Raw genomic sequence first — 16,861 nt, 5'->3', positions numbered from 1 at the left:
TTAAGAAAGCTCTGTTAGTAACAATGACCCCCAAAACAGGTAATGGGCAGAAAATTACTAAACTCATTCTTGTGATTCACTAGGTCAGTTCCCTTCTTTCACCAGCAATTTTCTTTCAACTCCCCCAAAGAATATCTTTCAGAACCTTATATGTGCTAGAAGCAAATGCAATTCTGCCAAGATAGGTTCACCGAAAAAGATTTAACACCACTTTAAGTTTCTAAGAGTCCATTGAACTGACATCTAGGAAACATAAACATGCAATAGTATAGTTAGAAGATGATAGAGAAAGAAACACAGTAAAGCTGGTAACACATCAATTACAGCTACACCCGAGTTTTATTTTAAAAGACAAAAAACTTTTAGTAAAAGCTTTCAATAGTCCAAAAACCCCATCAAAATGCAACACCATACTGTGACGGGTTCCCCCCAGAGTGCCACCTGGAACTGAGGTACCACTGAGCCCCCGCGACCCACCAGCCGGGGCTCCCTTTTACACTGTACTTCTGTGACAAGCTGCAAAACCCTCTCTAGCCTGCACTTTTACCAGCATACATACAGTTAGGGGCATACCCAGCTGCAGTTTCATGCAGGCAGGCTCTCTGGTAAGCCCCTGCATGGGAAGACTCCACCTAAGGCACCTTCCAGCTCCTTCTGGAGTGTAAACCCAAAATTATACTGTCATGCACTGCACAGGGAACTGTGCAGAGTAAGCTCATCAAATTCGCCCCCTCCCTCAATGAGGAAAGGAATATGCAACAGCCTTTGCCCCAAGTTATGATTCCCACACACCCGTTTAGATAGAGCAAAAATAAGTTTATTAACTACAAAAGATAGACTTTAAGTGATTATAAGGGATAGCAAATAAATCAAAAGCAGATTACCTAGCAAATAAACAAAAAACGCAAACTCAGCTTAATATACTAAACCGATACGGTGAGAATCTGCTATTCATAACCAAAGTGATGATACAAGCAGGCTGCAGATTCTTAAGGGGCAAGCTGCACTTGCTTATAGTTTGGAATCCCCAGGTGTTCCATTCACACGCTAAAAATCCCTTTAGCCTGGGTCCAGCACTTCCCCCAGTTCAGCCTTTCTTCCTCAGGTGTTTCCAGGAGTCTTCCTGGGTGGTCAGTGAAGAACCAAGATGATGTCACTGCCTTATATAGCTTTTGCATATGGTGGGAACCCTTTGTTTCAAAGCTTGGTTCCCATGCCAGTCAGTAGAAAAATACTGACATCCCAAGATGTAGTCCAGCACCAGGTGACCTGGTCACATATCCCCGTAGAGTCATAGTAGCCATCTCCCACTGGCTGTTTATCTCCCAGGTGGTAGATAAACTTCTCCTAAGGCCTACTGTTTCTTCCTAATGGCTCATTAGCCTAAATGGGCCCTTCCCAGCCAGCAATCTAGACTGAGAACATTTTGCCGAGTGGGCATTGCACAGGAATAGCTATATGTGAAATAGATACATAATCAATATACATAACTTTGGATTCAAAAATGATTCAGGCATACAAATAAGATAATCATATTCAGCAAACCATAACCTTTCCACTGACAACTCACCTCACATAAAATACATTATAATTTTGATATAATTATATCATACTAATATCACTATGAAGAATATGGGGTGCAGTGTCACACATACAATGAATGAAAAGACTGACAATGAAATGAAGGAAGCATTCAGATACCACAGTGATGAGCACAGTATAAGAACCTACATAGAACAGAGAATAGTAGGAGCTCAGTCTGGCATGATCTTGTGCAACATCTTTGTGAGTATAACAGGAAGTATAAAGAGTAAATAGAAATTTCTCTTCTCACCCACTAATTCCTTTTCTCTGGTGACAGCACGGTTGACAGCTATGATTGATGAGAGATCTTTGCACTTACCAGTGCTTGCAGGCAGTATGTAATGTGAAAAGAAAGCCAGTCTGAGGATACCTGGCCAGATTACTCTTTCAAAGCTTAGTAACAGAAAAATAAATATTTTAAATATAATGGCACCATTAACAATTACATAAAACATCATAGCCTTGATTCTCCACCTCATTACACCAGTGTAACGTCACTGAATTCAATGGATTTACACTGGCATAAAAGTAGTGTAATGGAGAATCAACCCCATAATGATTTATGTATGGAGAATATTATTCCTACTGTTGATAGGAATTATGAAAAAAAAATACTAGGGCAGACAAACTATGACCCAGTTTGGCAGTAACTGATGAAGAATATGATTAAAATAGCTATTAAAGAAGTTTAATCAGCAACATACATAATATCCACTCACATGGATGGGGATCACGCTGCCAGTCATGCATTCATCAGAGAAACAAAAATGACAAAACATTCCCCTTTCTCTGACAAGTGGCTGGGTGTCCTCGCTGATGGAAAGTGACAAGCTGTGCATAGTTGAGTCCTGGGAGGGTAATTAATGCAAGACAACAAATTTCCCCAAGTCTACCAGGCAGACCTCAATAAGGCCACGGGATTTTTTTATATATATATAAGAATGTGTGTGTGTGTGTGTGTGTGTGTGTATACACAAGCATATTTATACATACATGTATGTGTATATGTACATGTACATGTGGGTGTGTAAGTCTTAGAAAATGATTGCTCCTGAAGGCATTATTGCCCACTCCACTAGGTCAATGAGTACCTTGTGGGATGAGAACAGGGGAGCCTGGTTGTTAAAGGACATTGTCAAGGTAGCCATTGGGATGGACATTTGCGAACTGGTCTCCAACCATCTGTTCAATTCAGACTTCAATTTACAAGCCTCATGAAGAAAGGTGAACAGTTGGGGCAAGGTGAGAAAGACAAAGAGAACTTATTCTTAAATGGGAGAAAAATCTATAGAAGGACTGAACCACCTCCTTGGTTTCAAGTGACAAAAACAACCAACCATGAAAACACTAGGAGAGATTTTTTTTTTTTTTTTTTTTTTTTTTTTTTTTTTTCCACTCAAAGTGAATTGGCTCCCATGTAACAGGCGCACATACCAATCAAGTCTGTAACAGGGATAAACCAAAGTCTGCTTTATTCCTTATTGGTTTCTTGTAATCATTCAGGCTCTGCCCATGAGGCCCTTGATGCAAAATAAAATTTGCTTAGATCTATAAAATAGGATGATTAATCTGTGTTAGAAGAAGAAGAACCATCAGGGTTATGATGAGACGAGAGGCCCAACCGGGAATCTTAGATCCAAACACTTCCCACTATCTTTGGAAAAGTTCAGATCCATAAATATGCCTCTGCACTGTGGCTCATCTCTCACAACAAAGAGCTCAATTGTGTCATTTAGGCACTGATCTGGTTTGGAGCCATGTCACCCTTGGGGAAGATCAGAAAAGCAGAATTCCTCACCAAGCTCCCTGGGAACACAAATACTGCTAAGCTCTTTCATAGGGTGCAGCTTACTTGCCCTGCTGCACCAGGCTTCACTGCAGGCCTGTGCAAAGGTGGTGTGTGGCAATGGCTTCTCTCTGCCTCCTTGGGTGCACCGTGTCCACCCAGGGTTAGCAGAAATTGAGCAGCCCTGAGCTTCAGGCAGAATTGACCTCCCTGTATCTTCCCCACACTGTGTACTCGTATAAAGGCCAGGGAAAATCTGGCCCAGGCACAGCACGATCCCTAGAACCATACTGAGGCGTTGGTCCAGTAATTATTAGGGGAAGAGGGCAACTTGCTAAAGCATCACTTTTGTATACTTATCTCTGTCTCACAGGTCTGACAATCAGCCACATTTCTGACCTAGCCTTACTCTACCCATCTGGTGAGGCCTGACAGAATCACAGCACAAGGTAGCACTGACTGTAGAATTCCGTAACCCACCTACGGCAGATGGAATAATGTCTCCTTGCCAGAAGTAGACAGTTTTGATTTTGATACTTTTCAAAGAGACAAGTTTGAAAATGACACAATAAAACAAAACAGCCTACTGTATGCAGCCCAAGGCCAAGATGTTTCAGAGCAGCCCAAGTAATTGATGAAAAAACAATACTCAATAAGAGGTGAAATGTTCTTGGTAACAAGTAGAACTGTATGAAACTTTGCAGTTTCACGTTGCGAGGGCTCACCGAAATGTTTTCTATGTTGTGAGGATATTATTTTGTCAGTAAAGTGAAATAGTCACAAGGTCAAAAAGCAGATGACGAGAGAAATATTTAGGCCCGATTCTTGGGTTCCTTCATTTTTGGGTAACAGCCTGAACAAGCTGGGCCTGGTTTTCAAAGGTGCTAAAAACCTGTAGCTCCAACAGAAGCTGCAAATGCTCAGCACATCTGGTAATAAAACCCTAAATACCTCAAACTGGATGCCTAAAAACGGAGGCACCAGAAATGAATATACTCTTTAGAAATGTGAGTTATATACACCCAGATCTCGAGTGGTCTCCGTGAAATTTAGGATTTAGTGGGTTGGGTCCCCATTGGGAGAGAAATTAAAGAGACAGTGAATCAGGAAATTTCTTCTTTGACTATTTCATTGAAGCCTAATCTTCACAAAGAGAGCAAACACAAGAGTACAGTTTCACAGAATCAATTCTAATTGCAGAACTCCAAGTGGAGCACCCCATACACTCAGTAAGTATTGTGAAATCGAGCTTTTTGTTCTTAATTGGAATGAAACCAAATTTCAAAATATCAAAATCCTCCAAAATCCTCACCTGTAATGGGTGAGTATGTACTAGACCTAAGTACGTAATAGCCCCTTAAGAAAGTTCAGCACTGTGGAGTGAGAAAAGATTGAACACAACTGCACAGGCAAAATGACCGAGCAAAAGACTGGCCTGTTTAAGGTGAAGTAGGCAGTGAAGGATCTTTGGTATTGAGGCCTGGGCTAAGTCCAGGCCATTTCAACTGCCCAATATCAAGAGACAGTTCGACTTATGTCCTAGATGCTTTTCTGTTTTGTGTCAGTATTTCCTGGACTTATAGAAAGCTGTATCCATCTCTGATGCTCAGCCATGCCATCAACTGCAGTGACATTAGGTCTGGAGTATCTGAACATGATGCTGGGAGAACAGGCCTTGGTGGGCAGGGAGCTGTATTGGAGGCTGAATAGACATCTGCAGCAGATATGTCAGCCAGGACTGGCCAATATGGAGCCACCAGAAAGCTCATGGCTTTGTCTCTCATGATGTTTGAAATCACCCGGGACTGAGGAGTACACAGCAAGTCTCTGTCCCACCACAGGAAGAAGACATCTGGTAATAACCCTGAACTGAGGCCTCATCTGCAGCTAAAGTTCTTACATTTTGCATTGTCCTTGGTGGGGAACTGAACAGAGGCAATATTGATTGTGTGATGGAGTGTGAAAAGACCATTTGTATTTGGTTAGTGACTGCTTGCTCAGGAAGTCTGCTAAAACAGACTTTTCTTCTGGCTTCACCAATGTGCTGGGGTACCAAGAGTCAGCTCTAGTGAGGACTTTGTCGGTGCCTAGGGGACTGGTGCCAAAGCTAGTGCAGAGGGTTGATACCAGCTCTGTCAGTTCCATTGCTGAGGTAGTTGCCGAATTGGCTGCATGGACAACCCCAGCAACCCCAATAATCTGTAATGATTTTGATGAAGTTTTCTTCTCTGCCTTCCTCTCGCTGCTGGCCCATGCAGTGCGGTATCTGCTGAGAGGGGCACTCACTGAGGATGACCCTCAGGTTCCTGGGAGGGGGAATATCTTGTCTGGTTCTACAGTGATGCTCACTGATTACTTGAGTAGATGTAGCTTGAACCTCATGTACCTTGACTTGTGAGACTTCAACGAGAAGGACTTTCACACCACAGAGGATGTGACTCTTTCCCAAACAGAAAAGGTTTCAGCTATCCCCATCAACAAAGGGGATGAATCTGTTGCAGCTCAGATGAGACTTAAAATGTGAAGGTTTGGAATCTTCCAATACTGTTGACGTGAGCACCTAACCCCACTGTACTGGAGATATGGTTCAGAACCGCTGCCCTAGAAGATCTCTGTGTACCACCAGGTTGAGAACCACTGCCACTCACACATACAACATATACCGTCCTTCACATGAGGATGCCAGATACAGCCATTTACAAAAAAAAACAAAAACAATCAATACAATTTTTTAAAATGAGATTATGAGCGGTAACATGCAAACAGGTCATCGCGAGAGCCGATTTATACTTAGCTAAAGAGACAAAGGGACAAACATCCCAGGAAACTTGTGTGTACAAAAATATACAAATGCAACCAATATAGAAAAATAAAATAAAATACACAGATTTGCACATACAAAAGAATGAGTCGTGTGTGAAAAGGAGGAGGTTTTCACAGGCACTACAGATTTATGGGTACTACAGGTTCAAAAGCATTTTACATATCAACATTTTTGAGCTCTCAATCTCTCCCAATTAATCTAATCTGCAATGTATGCACATGCCATAGAAAAGGAACAAAGTACATCTTATCTGTCTCCTATTTACTATGGTATTAGTTTCTGCAGCAGCATCCACAGACTTTGATGCCTTACACTGTCACCCTTGCAATGCCATTTTCCTTGGCCAAGGCAAAGATGTACTTCAAAGACTTCTTCCTCTGCAGCAAAGTTTATACTAATGTGAAAATGTGGTACTTATACAATTTCTTAAGTATGGTATGACAAACAGGAAGAAAGATACACTGTGATCACTGCGACAAGTAGATTCTTAACACATTTGTCCATTAAGACAGGGCACGTAATTTTCTTCATTTATTCTAGACGTCTTCCATGTATTTCATTTTTTAAGGTTCTTGTGCACTGTCTCAGTGTCCCATTCCTAGCCGAGCACATGCCAAACCGGGGTGCCGGCAGCGGAGAACCAAAGTCCAAGAATCCGCTGCAGACCTCTGCTCAACAACTGCAATGGCGGTGGGGACCCCATGCTGAAAGCGCTTGGGAGCGAACAGGACCGCTGTGCCAAGGACCCCAACCGCCATGATGACAACATGAGGCCTTCTGCTCATGCCCACTCGGACAGGCTGAAAAGGGACGACTCTGCCATGACCCTGGGAGGCGCTTTACACATCTCCTGCAGCTGCCCCTCCCCACACCTTTCCCAGCCAGGGAAAATGACGCCCTCCTCTGCGTTCCTGCCCCAGTCTGTCCATTCCAGCATGTACACAATGAGAGCCAATAAAGTCTCTGTAAACTTCAAAATTTATCTGATGTCAAAAGCAGCAGGTCTAATGCATCACACGTTTATGTGATCAACTAAGTTGCTGGACGTTAATTTGACATTAAAATGATAAACATGGTTAGTAAAGGAGAGTAAGACCTACAGTAGTCAGATGCACTGGGCTAATTAATCTCTGATCTGTCATAAAGATTCCTTAAAACTGGAATTCTAGCATCACCTGAATCAGCAGATTTGGACTCACCTGGCAACCCACATAGCTCACTATATGATAAACAGGAGTAGGACAAGGTCAAGTGGTTAAGTGGATTGAAGTTTATCTTTTTTCCTTTGAGATCCTGGTAGGAATCCAGTCTAAAATTGGTTGTTGGGTCAATTCCCCAATGGACAGTTTATATCATAAAAACATCCCCTAACTGAATATTGCTATAAAAGGCAACATAATCAGTTTCTACTCTGGGGAAACTCAAGATTGATTTAGAAGTGAAAAATATGTCTCTCTCTCACTGAAAGGGTGCTCTTTCTAGGTCATATTAAGATCATTTGTGAGGCTGCGTGGGGAGGTTCTTATAATGCCTGCATAATAACCTGTAGTGGAATGTCATAAATAAAAGCCTCAATTGTCAGTGCAGACATTCCTATAACCTTCACAAAATGCAAACTCTCTCTCCTCTAATCTAAACCACTACCTGTATCTAGCTGCATGCTGCACTGATAAATCTCAGCCACTGCACTTAATGGCTATTTTCAATTACAAAGCCAGGATTATCCTTATTAGGAATTATGTTTCTCTGCCTTTATTTTTTTAAAATCTTTGGCCTAAACTGTAGATTTCTTGTGGTTGCATTTTTAAGATCATGGGGATTCAGGAGATACTCATGAAAAGATACTGGCTAGTGACTTTTACTTCAAAGTATTCCCCCATGAATATTAGCCTAAATTTGCATTGATTCTTGTGTGATGTTTTTATGCATTGATTCTCAGTGAAGATTAGGAGACAGATCTTTTCTAGTATAAGTATCCTTGGGTGAAACTATGTATCAAAAGTGTTCACATCCTTATCTAATCAGGAAAAAATAGCATGTTACTTTTCTGACCAATCACCGCTAATCATCACAGCTTAAATTTCGAATTTGGAAAATCAGTTGCTTACAGCAAATTGCTCATGATCAACTCAGAGAAGCTTAAACATAATTTTAAAGAATGTGCAGAATATATTAGAGTAGCAAATCCATTCAAGAAAATTGCAATCTATTTACAGAGAGATACCATGAATAGAAAGGCAAGGCTAAATTTGTTGGATAAGTTGTGCTCTGTGAATTATTCACTCACATAATGTGACAAGTAATAAAATGCCTCAGTTCTTTTCTGAAATACACATTGTTTTATAGTTACTGAAAATGCAAATCGTAGAGGAATTTGTGTGTGTGCAAAAAACTTAGTTTACTGCTTTCTCCAATCAAAGTAAGTGAGACATTCCAATTTATCACTGCTGTAGCAATTACATTTGTTACCCACAGTAGGCTCAATCCTGCTCGTATTGAAATCACTTTAAAGCACTGACTTCAGTGGAAATAGAAGTAGGCCCCAAAGGCCAATGGTGAAATTCCTACTTTAGGGGGACCAGGATTTCACCCCATACTCCATTGTGTGGAATGGAAGGAAGGCAGCAAAATGGTGCAGACTGCTTTAAGCAGCCTGCTCCCACACATTGTGACCCAGAGACCAAAGAAGCTCCTCCATGCAAAAATCACTTGGTGGAGGCTCCAGGAAAGGACAACAACTGCATGGCATCAATTCACCTGAAAAATGGGAATTACTGTGTAGAACAATACTGACCAATCGGTAATGTTGTATGTATGTTTCCTCTCCTGATTTAAGAACCCACCCTCAGGGTAAGCCTCAAGTGAAAAGGCCACAAAAACATGAGCACTTCAGGAGCCATGTTGCCATGAAGTGAGGGGGTTGGGGAAAGTATGGAGACAAATGCGTCTTCAGGGATGACCTTGGTCTCCAACAGGTGTCTTAACATCCACATGTATCTTGTGCTGCGGGATGGGGGAAGCAGATTCCATCCCCAATACAACTATTTGGAGGAAACTTTGCCACTGAAAATTTCTTGCACGTCTTAACCCTTACATGTTTTTTGTGCAGAGGGGGCAACCTAAACCTGAACATATTTCCTTGTGACTCAGAAAAACCAATTTCTCTTATATCCCTATTAGGGCACTTCCTCATTATTCAGCAATGTTTCCAAAATAAATCAGACACATAGCAAAGAAATGGGGAAAAAATGATCACATTTAAAAACTATATATATATATATATATATATATATATATACACACACACACACACACGGAACAAGAAATAAAATCACCAGACTTTTCTGAGGATTTAATTATTACTTATTAACCTTTGGTTCTAGCAAGTCGAGGCTATTGTTTGACTGTTGTATTGTTACTACTAACAACAGTTAACTACTGTTCCTTTACTGTACCTGCTGTGCTGCTGGCACTCATTTTAAATCCCGCTGAAATCAGTGGAAGGTTAGAGCACACTTGGGTAGGTTAATTCTATTTCAGTGTATCTAGAATGTTTGGAATCAGTCAGTGGTTAACATAGTACATAAATCTTGTCAACTCCAGTGAGTTATCAGACATACAAAAACCTGTGAGATAATTCTTAATATACATAGAGCAACATTTCCCAGTTACAAATTCTTCTTGTCCAACACAGAATTTAGACCTTGTGACAGAGTGCTGAAAGCAAGCAGCTGACCCAGCACTCTGGTCACTTAGGCACTAAGTTTCACCCCAGAGAAACCCTGATTGAGGGACCAAAAACTTAATTACCTAATCAAACTATGGGCAAATGAGCTAAGGGGCTAATTATCCCACCAGCTGAGAAGATAGTTAAAAAGCACAGGAAGGAAGTGCAGAAGAGAGGGGCTAGTAGAGCCTAGGGGAAGCTAGGTCTCTGGCTGGTGAGATTGCTTCTGCTTCCTGTCCCTGGAGAAAGGGCTGGGGATTCAATGACATTGTGGGTAGAAGTGTTGCATGGGGATTGTGATGGTCGTAACAAATAAAAACTCTCAGAGGTGTTGACAATCAAAAGATGTCCAAGACTGTTTGTGAGGAACTCCAGGGCAGGAGATGAGCATCCCCAATTACAGGCCCTGATTTAGCAACATATTTAAACACATGCCTCAATTTAAGCAACTGAAGTCAATAAGACTACTAAAATGGTTTAAAATAGTCACATGCTAAAGAACCATGCTGAATTAAACATTTAGTGACATCACTTTGAAGAACAAGCAGCTAGCCTCACCAGGAAAGAGGTTCATAAAATGCAGCTACAGTAGGCCTTAAGATATTACTGTAGGAGTGGATTTCGTAAATTTGCTAAGGTGTCAGATTTTAAAACTGAAATTTAACAAACTAGATTTGCCAATCTGATGAGTATTATAGCCAATATTAGAATGGACTCTAATACAATAATCCCTTCTCTATTGAATCCAGGAAGCAACAGCCTACTAATTTAACACTAAGTTTTTTCCAGGTCAACTTTTATCTTGAACAGCATTTCTTAAATCAGGACACTCAGCAGAAATGCTAAGTTCCTGTTCTGTTAGTGGGCCATGCAGTGGTGAGGTATTCCATACTATGCAACATGACACAGAGGATCTGTCTTTGCAGGCCTTGTTGCCATGAGGATGAATGCAGTGGGCATGCTGAAAGTGTGGCTAGTGGGTTTTTATGAAGAGCAAAAGGACCAAAACTTCATGATGGAGAGGAGTAGAATCTCACCCCTTTCCAATATCATTCAATATGTGATCAGCTATATGGTTTTTAAAGCCCTGGGTTACATATATATTGAGGCTAAGAATTTATTCCATCAGCTGTGCTATACTTCAAAGCAATTTCCTCACAGCAGCTTGACTTTGCTCCATTTATCAGGAGTTGGCACATAGACAGTAGATTGGATGCTTGCATTTACTACTCATTTCCTTTTTAAAAGCTTGGTAAGTAGAAAATTATGTCTGGATTCAAAATCTCCAAAATCTGCACAAAGCCTCAGAACCCTCCAAAATCAAGTTTTAGTATTTGAGGCATCCTCCAATTTTGAATAGAAGCCGCATACATTTTTATTCAGTGTAGCCCTTAGCAGATATAATACATTGTAGGAGGTGGTGCAGGAGGTCACCCATCTTTAAGAAAATAGTGATTCTTAACATGAACAGGACTAATTTTTCAAAGGATAAATTTAGTACACACAGTTAATGTGCAATTAAACAACTAATTGAGCATACAAATACAGAGAACTATTTTCTTAAGTGAAAATTAAATACTGACTGCTATTGAAAATAACCAACTATTTGCCCAGGTGCATTGCTTACTCAGAACTCAGGGTACAGTCCTGCAGAGAGAAATTCCAGGCACTCAGTAGAGACCCAAAGGCACTCAGTAGAGACCCTATTTGGGTCAGGCCTTCTGTTTGGAGCCCAACTATCCATGCAAAACAGTACCAGATTTTCAAAACATTCAGGGAAAAACTGTTGCACCAGAACTACAGTGGTCAGTATCTTCTTTTACTCATTAACTTATTCATTCCCTCCTTTGCCCTTCTAATAACTTGTTTATCCCTCCATTTAAAAAAAACCACCAGATTTTGAAACCAAAGAGGAAGTAAGCAGCAAACGACAGTAGATTTTTATTGATTAAACTAACATTTTGGTTTCAAATATTGATGAGTTGTAGAAAAAAATCATCGTAGAAACAATTCCATTTCCAACTCCTGCCAGATATTAACTGCACTTTGTCAAGACCAAGCCTTCAAAATATTGTACTTGTTCCTTCACAAGAATCTCATTGGTTCCCAGCCAATGGCAGCTACAGAGCCGGTGCTCAGGGCAGGGGCAGCGCAAGGGGCCCCCATGGCCGCCCCAATGCCTAGGAGCCCGAGAGACATGTTGCCGCTCCTTGGGAGCCATGCGGGAGCCGGATAGGAAGCCAGCCAGCCCTGTGCCAAATGGACTTTTAGTGGTCCAGTCAGCAGTGCTGACGAGAGCTGCCAGGGTCCCCTTTTGACCGCGTGTTCCGATCGAAAACCAGACACCTGGCAACCCAATTCCTCCGGAGTGGCAAGAACGCATTCAAATGTCTCCCCTATCAGCTTTCAATGGTATTTCCTATGCTTACTCCCATTCAAGCCAAGTAGAAAAATATCTAGTGTCCTAACTCAGAGATTTTAGAATACTATTTCCTCAATTACGTTGTGCGAACCATAAAAGTGAGGAGGGGAGGGAGAGACAAACAAATAATGTTTTTAAAAAATTGATATTAACATAATGTATTGAAGTTAAAAATTAAGACATTTCCCAGTGTAAATATTAAAAATGGGCATTTTTTGAAAACAAAGGATTTTTAATATTTACTATCTAGTAAAACCTAATTAATAAGTGCCTGCCAATAACCCTTGCATAAATGCACATTTCCAAAAACTGTATAACAGTTAAAAAGCAATTGTGTTACTATTTATGAAGACAGTAAATTATTAAAATATAGATATTTCTGCAATAAAATAACATTTCATGTAATGTATTTTTTAAAATATGTTAAACTGTGAACATTTTTAAGCTAGAGTGGCTGGGTCCTCGAGGCTATTAAAAGTTAATTTAGGACTGAAGTTATGCTTTATATTGAATCCCAATTCCAAATGATTAAATCATGATTGGTATCTATGAGATTCTTGATAAAGTGAATCAGGCCTTTAGTGCTTCTGAAGCACAGAAATAAGTTTGCATGTTGTGATTACTGTCTCATTCTCACCTAACCTAGAGGGCAAGATTGCTGCTTGTTTCATGTGTCCATTCCGGTTGAAACAGGGGGTATATAAATTACATGGGCCATGCACCTTGAACTTCACACCACTGTGGGGAGAGCGGGGCTGCTACTACCCTCCTGTCTAGGTCAACATGCAGTGCTCAGAATCTCTCCCCACCCACCACCTCCAAATGGACCCAACAGGGCACAGTGAGTTTGTGCAGAGGGCAAGTAATCTGCTACTGTTACAGTAAGGGAACAAACAGGAAATGAACTGTGACTCCGAGTCACAATTCATTCCCAGGAGCAGGGCAGCTATGCCAGCCCCTTACTTAGGGCAGATTGTGAAAACATAAACTGGCCCTAAAGCATTTATCTTTTTGTCATCCTGCATTTTATAGCATCAGATTAGGAAATTTCTATCTTTTAACTGATTAGATGAGTCCGAATGCTGTCTTTTGAGTAGGTACGTTTAATCACCAAATGGTTTACTGGTCACCTATAGTGAAATTCATCACCTTTCCTCACAAAGATCAAGTGATCCAGCTTATGGATTTCTATATCTATGGGAGATGGAGGGTAGATTCAACAGGAAGGTTAAAGTTCAACAACACAGCTCCTCTACAGCCACTACTCCAGCTGCATCCTCCGTTCTGGATCTAAACAAAATGTAGGGCCAGATTCTGCAAATGTTACTCGCACTGAGTAGCCTTTACTCATGCAAGTAGTCACACTGAAGTCAATGGACATCTACAGAATTTAGCCCAAGGTTAGTTTCATAGTTCTTTCCTTTCTCCTTCTGCTGCTGGCTCCCCATCCGGTAAACTGTCTTCAATAGACCCATATAAAATACTAAAGATGGGAGCAAACCAAAAGACTCTATCCAAACATCCCAAAATGGGTTTAGAATTTGTTCCCAGATGCAAATTTTGCAGTCTGCCAAATCTCTGTAATGGACCACACAAACTCTGAAGAGGAGTGACACTTGCATTTTTTGTGACATTATCAATCTGTATCTGGAGCTGAATTTTGTGGTTGGCCAGAACTGCACAAATCAGTGCCATGGGCAGAACAAAAACTGCATATCCAAAGACCCAGAACACTGAAGGTTTCAAAAATCCAGATCTATATCCATATTTTACAAATTCTATATAAACTATCACCCAGTACGTATTTGAATGAACAACTGTTTTCTGTTTTTTTGCTAAGTATGATCTATAAAACCAAGGAAATGTGCTTCTTGTGAACTCAGGCCTAGCTTTGCTAATAATAAAAATGTTGTCTTTTGGACTTTCTCCAGTGGACTCAATAAGGAGAGAAAGAGAGGAGGTAAAAAACAAACAAACAAAAACCACAATATGGGGGAGAGGAGGGGAATATGAAGGACAATGAAAAGATAGAAGAGATTGCAGTAAAGAGATACAGAGACAAAACAGATTGACAAAGTAAAGCGGGGTGGGGGGAAAATCGAAAAATAAGGGGATAATTGTAAACTACAGGACAAGGATGATGTCTCTGCATATACCTGCCATGGTAGCACTCCACTCTTGATGGGACCTTTGGACACTACTGTAATATAAATACAATAGTTTTAATATAATCATGAGAGATTAAAGTTCACTAAATAGGGAAAATGTGAGTTAAATACAAAATTTAGGATGAAAAACAGGAAATAAATTATAATTACAGCTCTGCTTGGAATCAACTTTCTGTTTTAACATGCTGTAAAACAAAGTACGTGGAAGAAAGAAGGAAAAAAGGCAAGGAGGAGAGGAGGGTCTGGAGAAACAGAAACGGAAGACTCAGTAAGTACATAAACACAAACAGAATGAAGAACAGTTTTAAAAAAATTCAGGGGTGAAATCCAGGTTCTACTGAAATCAATGGGAATTTTCCCAGGGATTTTAACGGGCCAGGATTTCATTTTTACTGGCATTTAACAATGAAATGCAGCATAAAATCTATGCGCGAGGCTGCTGCACATGTCAAATTCTGACAATGATTACTGACCTTTCATGTATGTAATGAGATTGGCTCTAAATAATTTAGATAAATAACTGAAATTATTCAGTTGAAAATGGCATTTTCATTGAGACAAAGATTGTTTCTATTCAAAAAATAGTAAGCAGGTATTTTATGAACCGGTGTCCTGGTCTTCATTGTGATTTCTGTGGCCAGTGGAGCAGCTCTGGATTCTTTTAATTATAAAATCTGGAGATACTGGTCTTTTATAATTGCTTCTGTGAATTGGGCATGAAGTGTCTTGTTTAATTATTTACTGAGCCAGCAGAGTCTTTTGAAATACCAAACTAATGTAATTCGTATTTATAAAATATTCACAATAAAAAAATAGAGTTTTTAACATCAAAAATATAACTCAATTTTTATATAATATTTGGATCTTAGTCGAGTCTCAGATGAAAATGAACAAACGTGTTTAATCTCTTTGCTCTGCACCAATATCAGAGATGGAAGGAAGCAAACATACACTCACACACACAGCCAGAGAGCAAGGAAGGAGGGGAACAGAAACTACACAATATGCTCTCATTCTGAGCTGGCAGTCGGCCTTTTATATGTCTCTTTAAAATGTCTTTCTGGTTGTCCGCTATATCAGAGGAGGTGGCTGGCCTGCAGAGGAAGTGGAGAGCTAAAGTAAAGTACAGATGCTTTAGGCAGCATGCCCTCACAAATTTTATGGCAGAAAACTCCGTAAAAGTTAATGATGTTTTCCTCTCTACAGTTCTTCCCTCCCTCGGAGGTAGTAAGAATGGGGAGGAAAGCTACAGAGCCAATGGCAGCATTGCACTGGGCCAACTTGGGTATGTATAGCATATACAATTAAACCAGGTAAAGCAAACCATAGTGAAGACCAAGAACTGTCTCATTTGCAGCCTGCCTGATAGGCCCCATCTGTTTATTCCTCCTGTGCTGTATTTTTATTGAGGATCACTTCACAATTTCAGTGTCTGTAGAGCAGTCATAGCAAGTTAAGCAGCTCTGGATTTTGAAGGCAGCCCAGCGGGCTTGGGAAGATCCTCAAAAGCCTGAGGTTAAGCAGGCACAGGCTGCACTCAGCTTCACCTCAGGGCATGTTTAAGTTTCCAGCAGGCCAAGTACTAGATAGAATGTCTGAGTCAGAGATTTCAGCCTAAGACGACATGCAAATTTCAGACAGACAAGGCTCCAGCTACCCTTGCTCTCAGCCGCTTCTTTTCTTGGATTCATTCCCTCTCTCTCCTACAGATTCCTTCCCTCGCCATAAGATTTACACCGCGCAGGGAAAATATGGCACTCTCAACAGGCAGCCTCTGATATGCCATCTGTTTTATTGAACTGTATAATGCAGTATCAAAACTGGAACTAAGCAAGCACCGCAGACACTTGCACGAAAGAGTTAAGGAGTCTATTAAATGCCAACAGATACTGACCTGCTGCATTAGAGATGGCAACACAAGGCCCCATTTTAGTATCTGGAAATGAACAACAAAGGAAATTACTCAGATAAAGTACATCAGACAAGTAACTAACCTTATAGAGTAAAGGTGATTGTCCTAGCTTCAGAAGTGCGATTTTATTGGTCACATTTGTCATGGCTTGAATCAGGACTAAATCTTCTACAGTCCCATACTGCACATCAATTACTTCTGCCTGTAAAGAGAAAGGTAATTAAGGCTCTATTGTTAGCCATTTACCATTAATGCTTATCCATGGTGCATTAGTCAGCACAAGAGGGAAGTAATTCTACTGGACATCAGCATGTTGCGCACTGACTGGTCCGTGTGGACCCTGCTACTGTGCACTAAAAGTTCCACAGTGCAGAGTAATGTTGTCCCGCATTAGGGAACTTTTAGCGTGCAACATGCTAGTGTGCACTAGAATTCACA

At 40.6% G+C, this 16,861-nt stretch overlaps 1 protein-coding gene across 1 annotated transcript in view; it reads right to left on the bottom strand.

The window, feature by feature from the left end:
- The window catches only part of LOC117882374 (inactive N-acetylated-alpha-linked acidic dipeptidase-like protein 2), a gene marked incomplete in the record, with an annotated part of 726,064 nt that overhangs the window by 190,819 nt on the left and 518,384 nt on the right, over nt 1-16,861 (bottom strand). Inside the window, 1 exon segment of the mRNA XM_034780534.1 lies at nt 16,506-16,625. Within this exon segment, the coding sequence (XP_034636425.1) occupies nt 16,506-16,625 (120 nt within the window).

Source organism: Trachemys scripta, chromosome 9 (genome assembly GCF_013100865.1).
Source record: "Trachemys scripta elegans isolate TJP31775 chromosome 9, CAS_Tse_1.0, whole genome shotgun sequence".
Taxonomy (NCBI): domain Eukaryota; kingdom Metazoa; phylum Chordata; order Testudines; family Emydidae; genus Trachemys; species Trachemys scripta.
The sequence above is the reverse complement of the archived record's forward strand: the minus strand, read 5'-3'. Positions and strand labels throughout refer to the sequence as shown.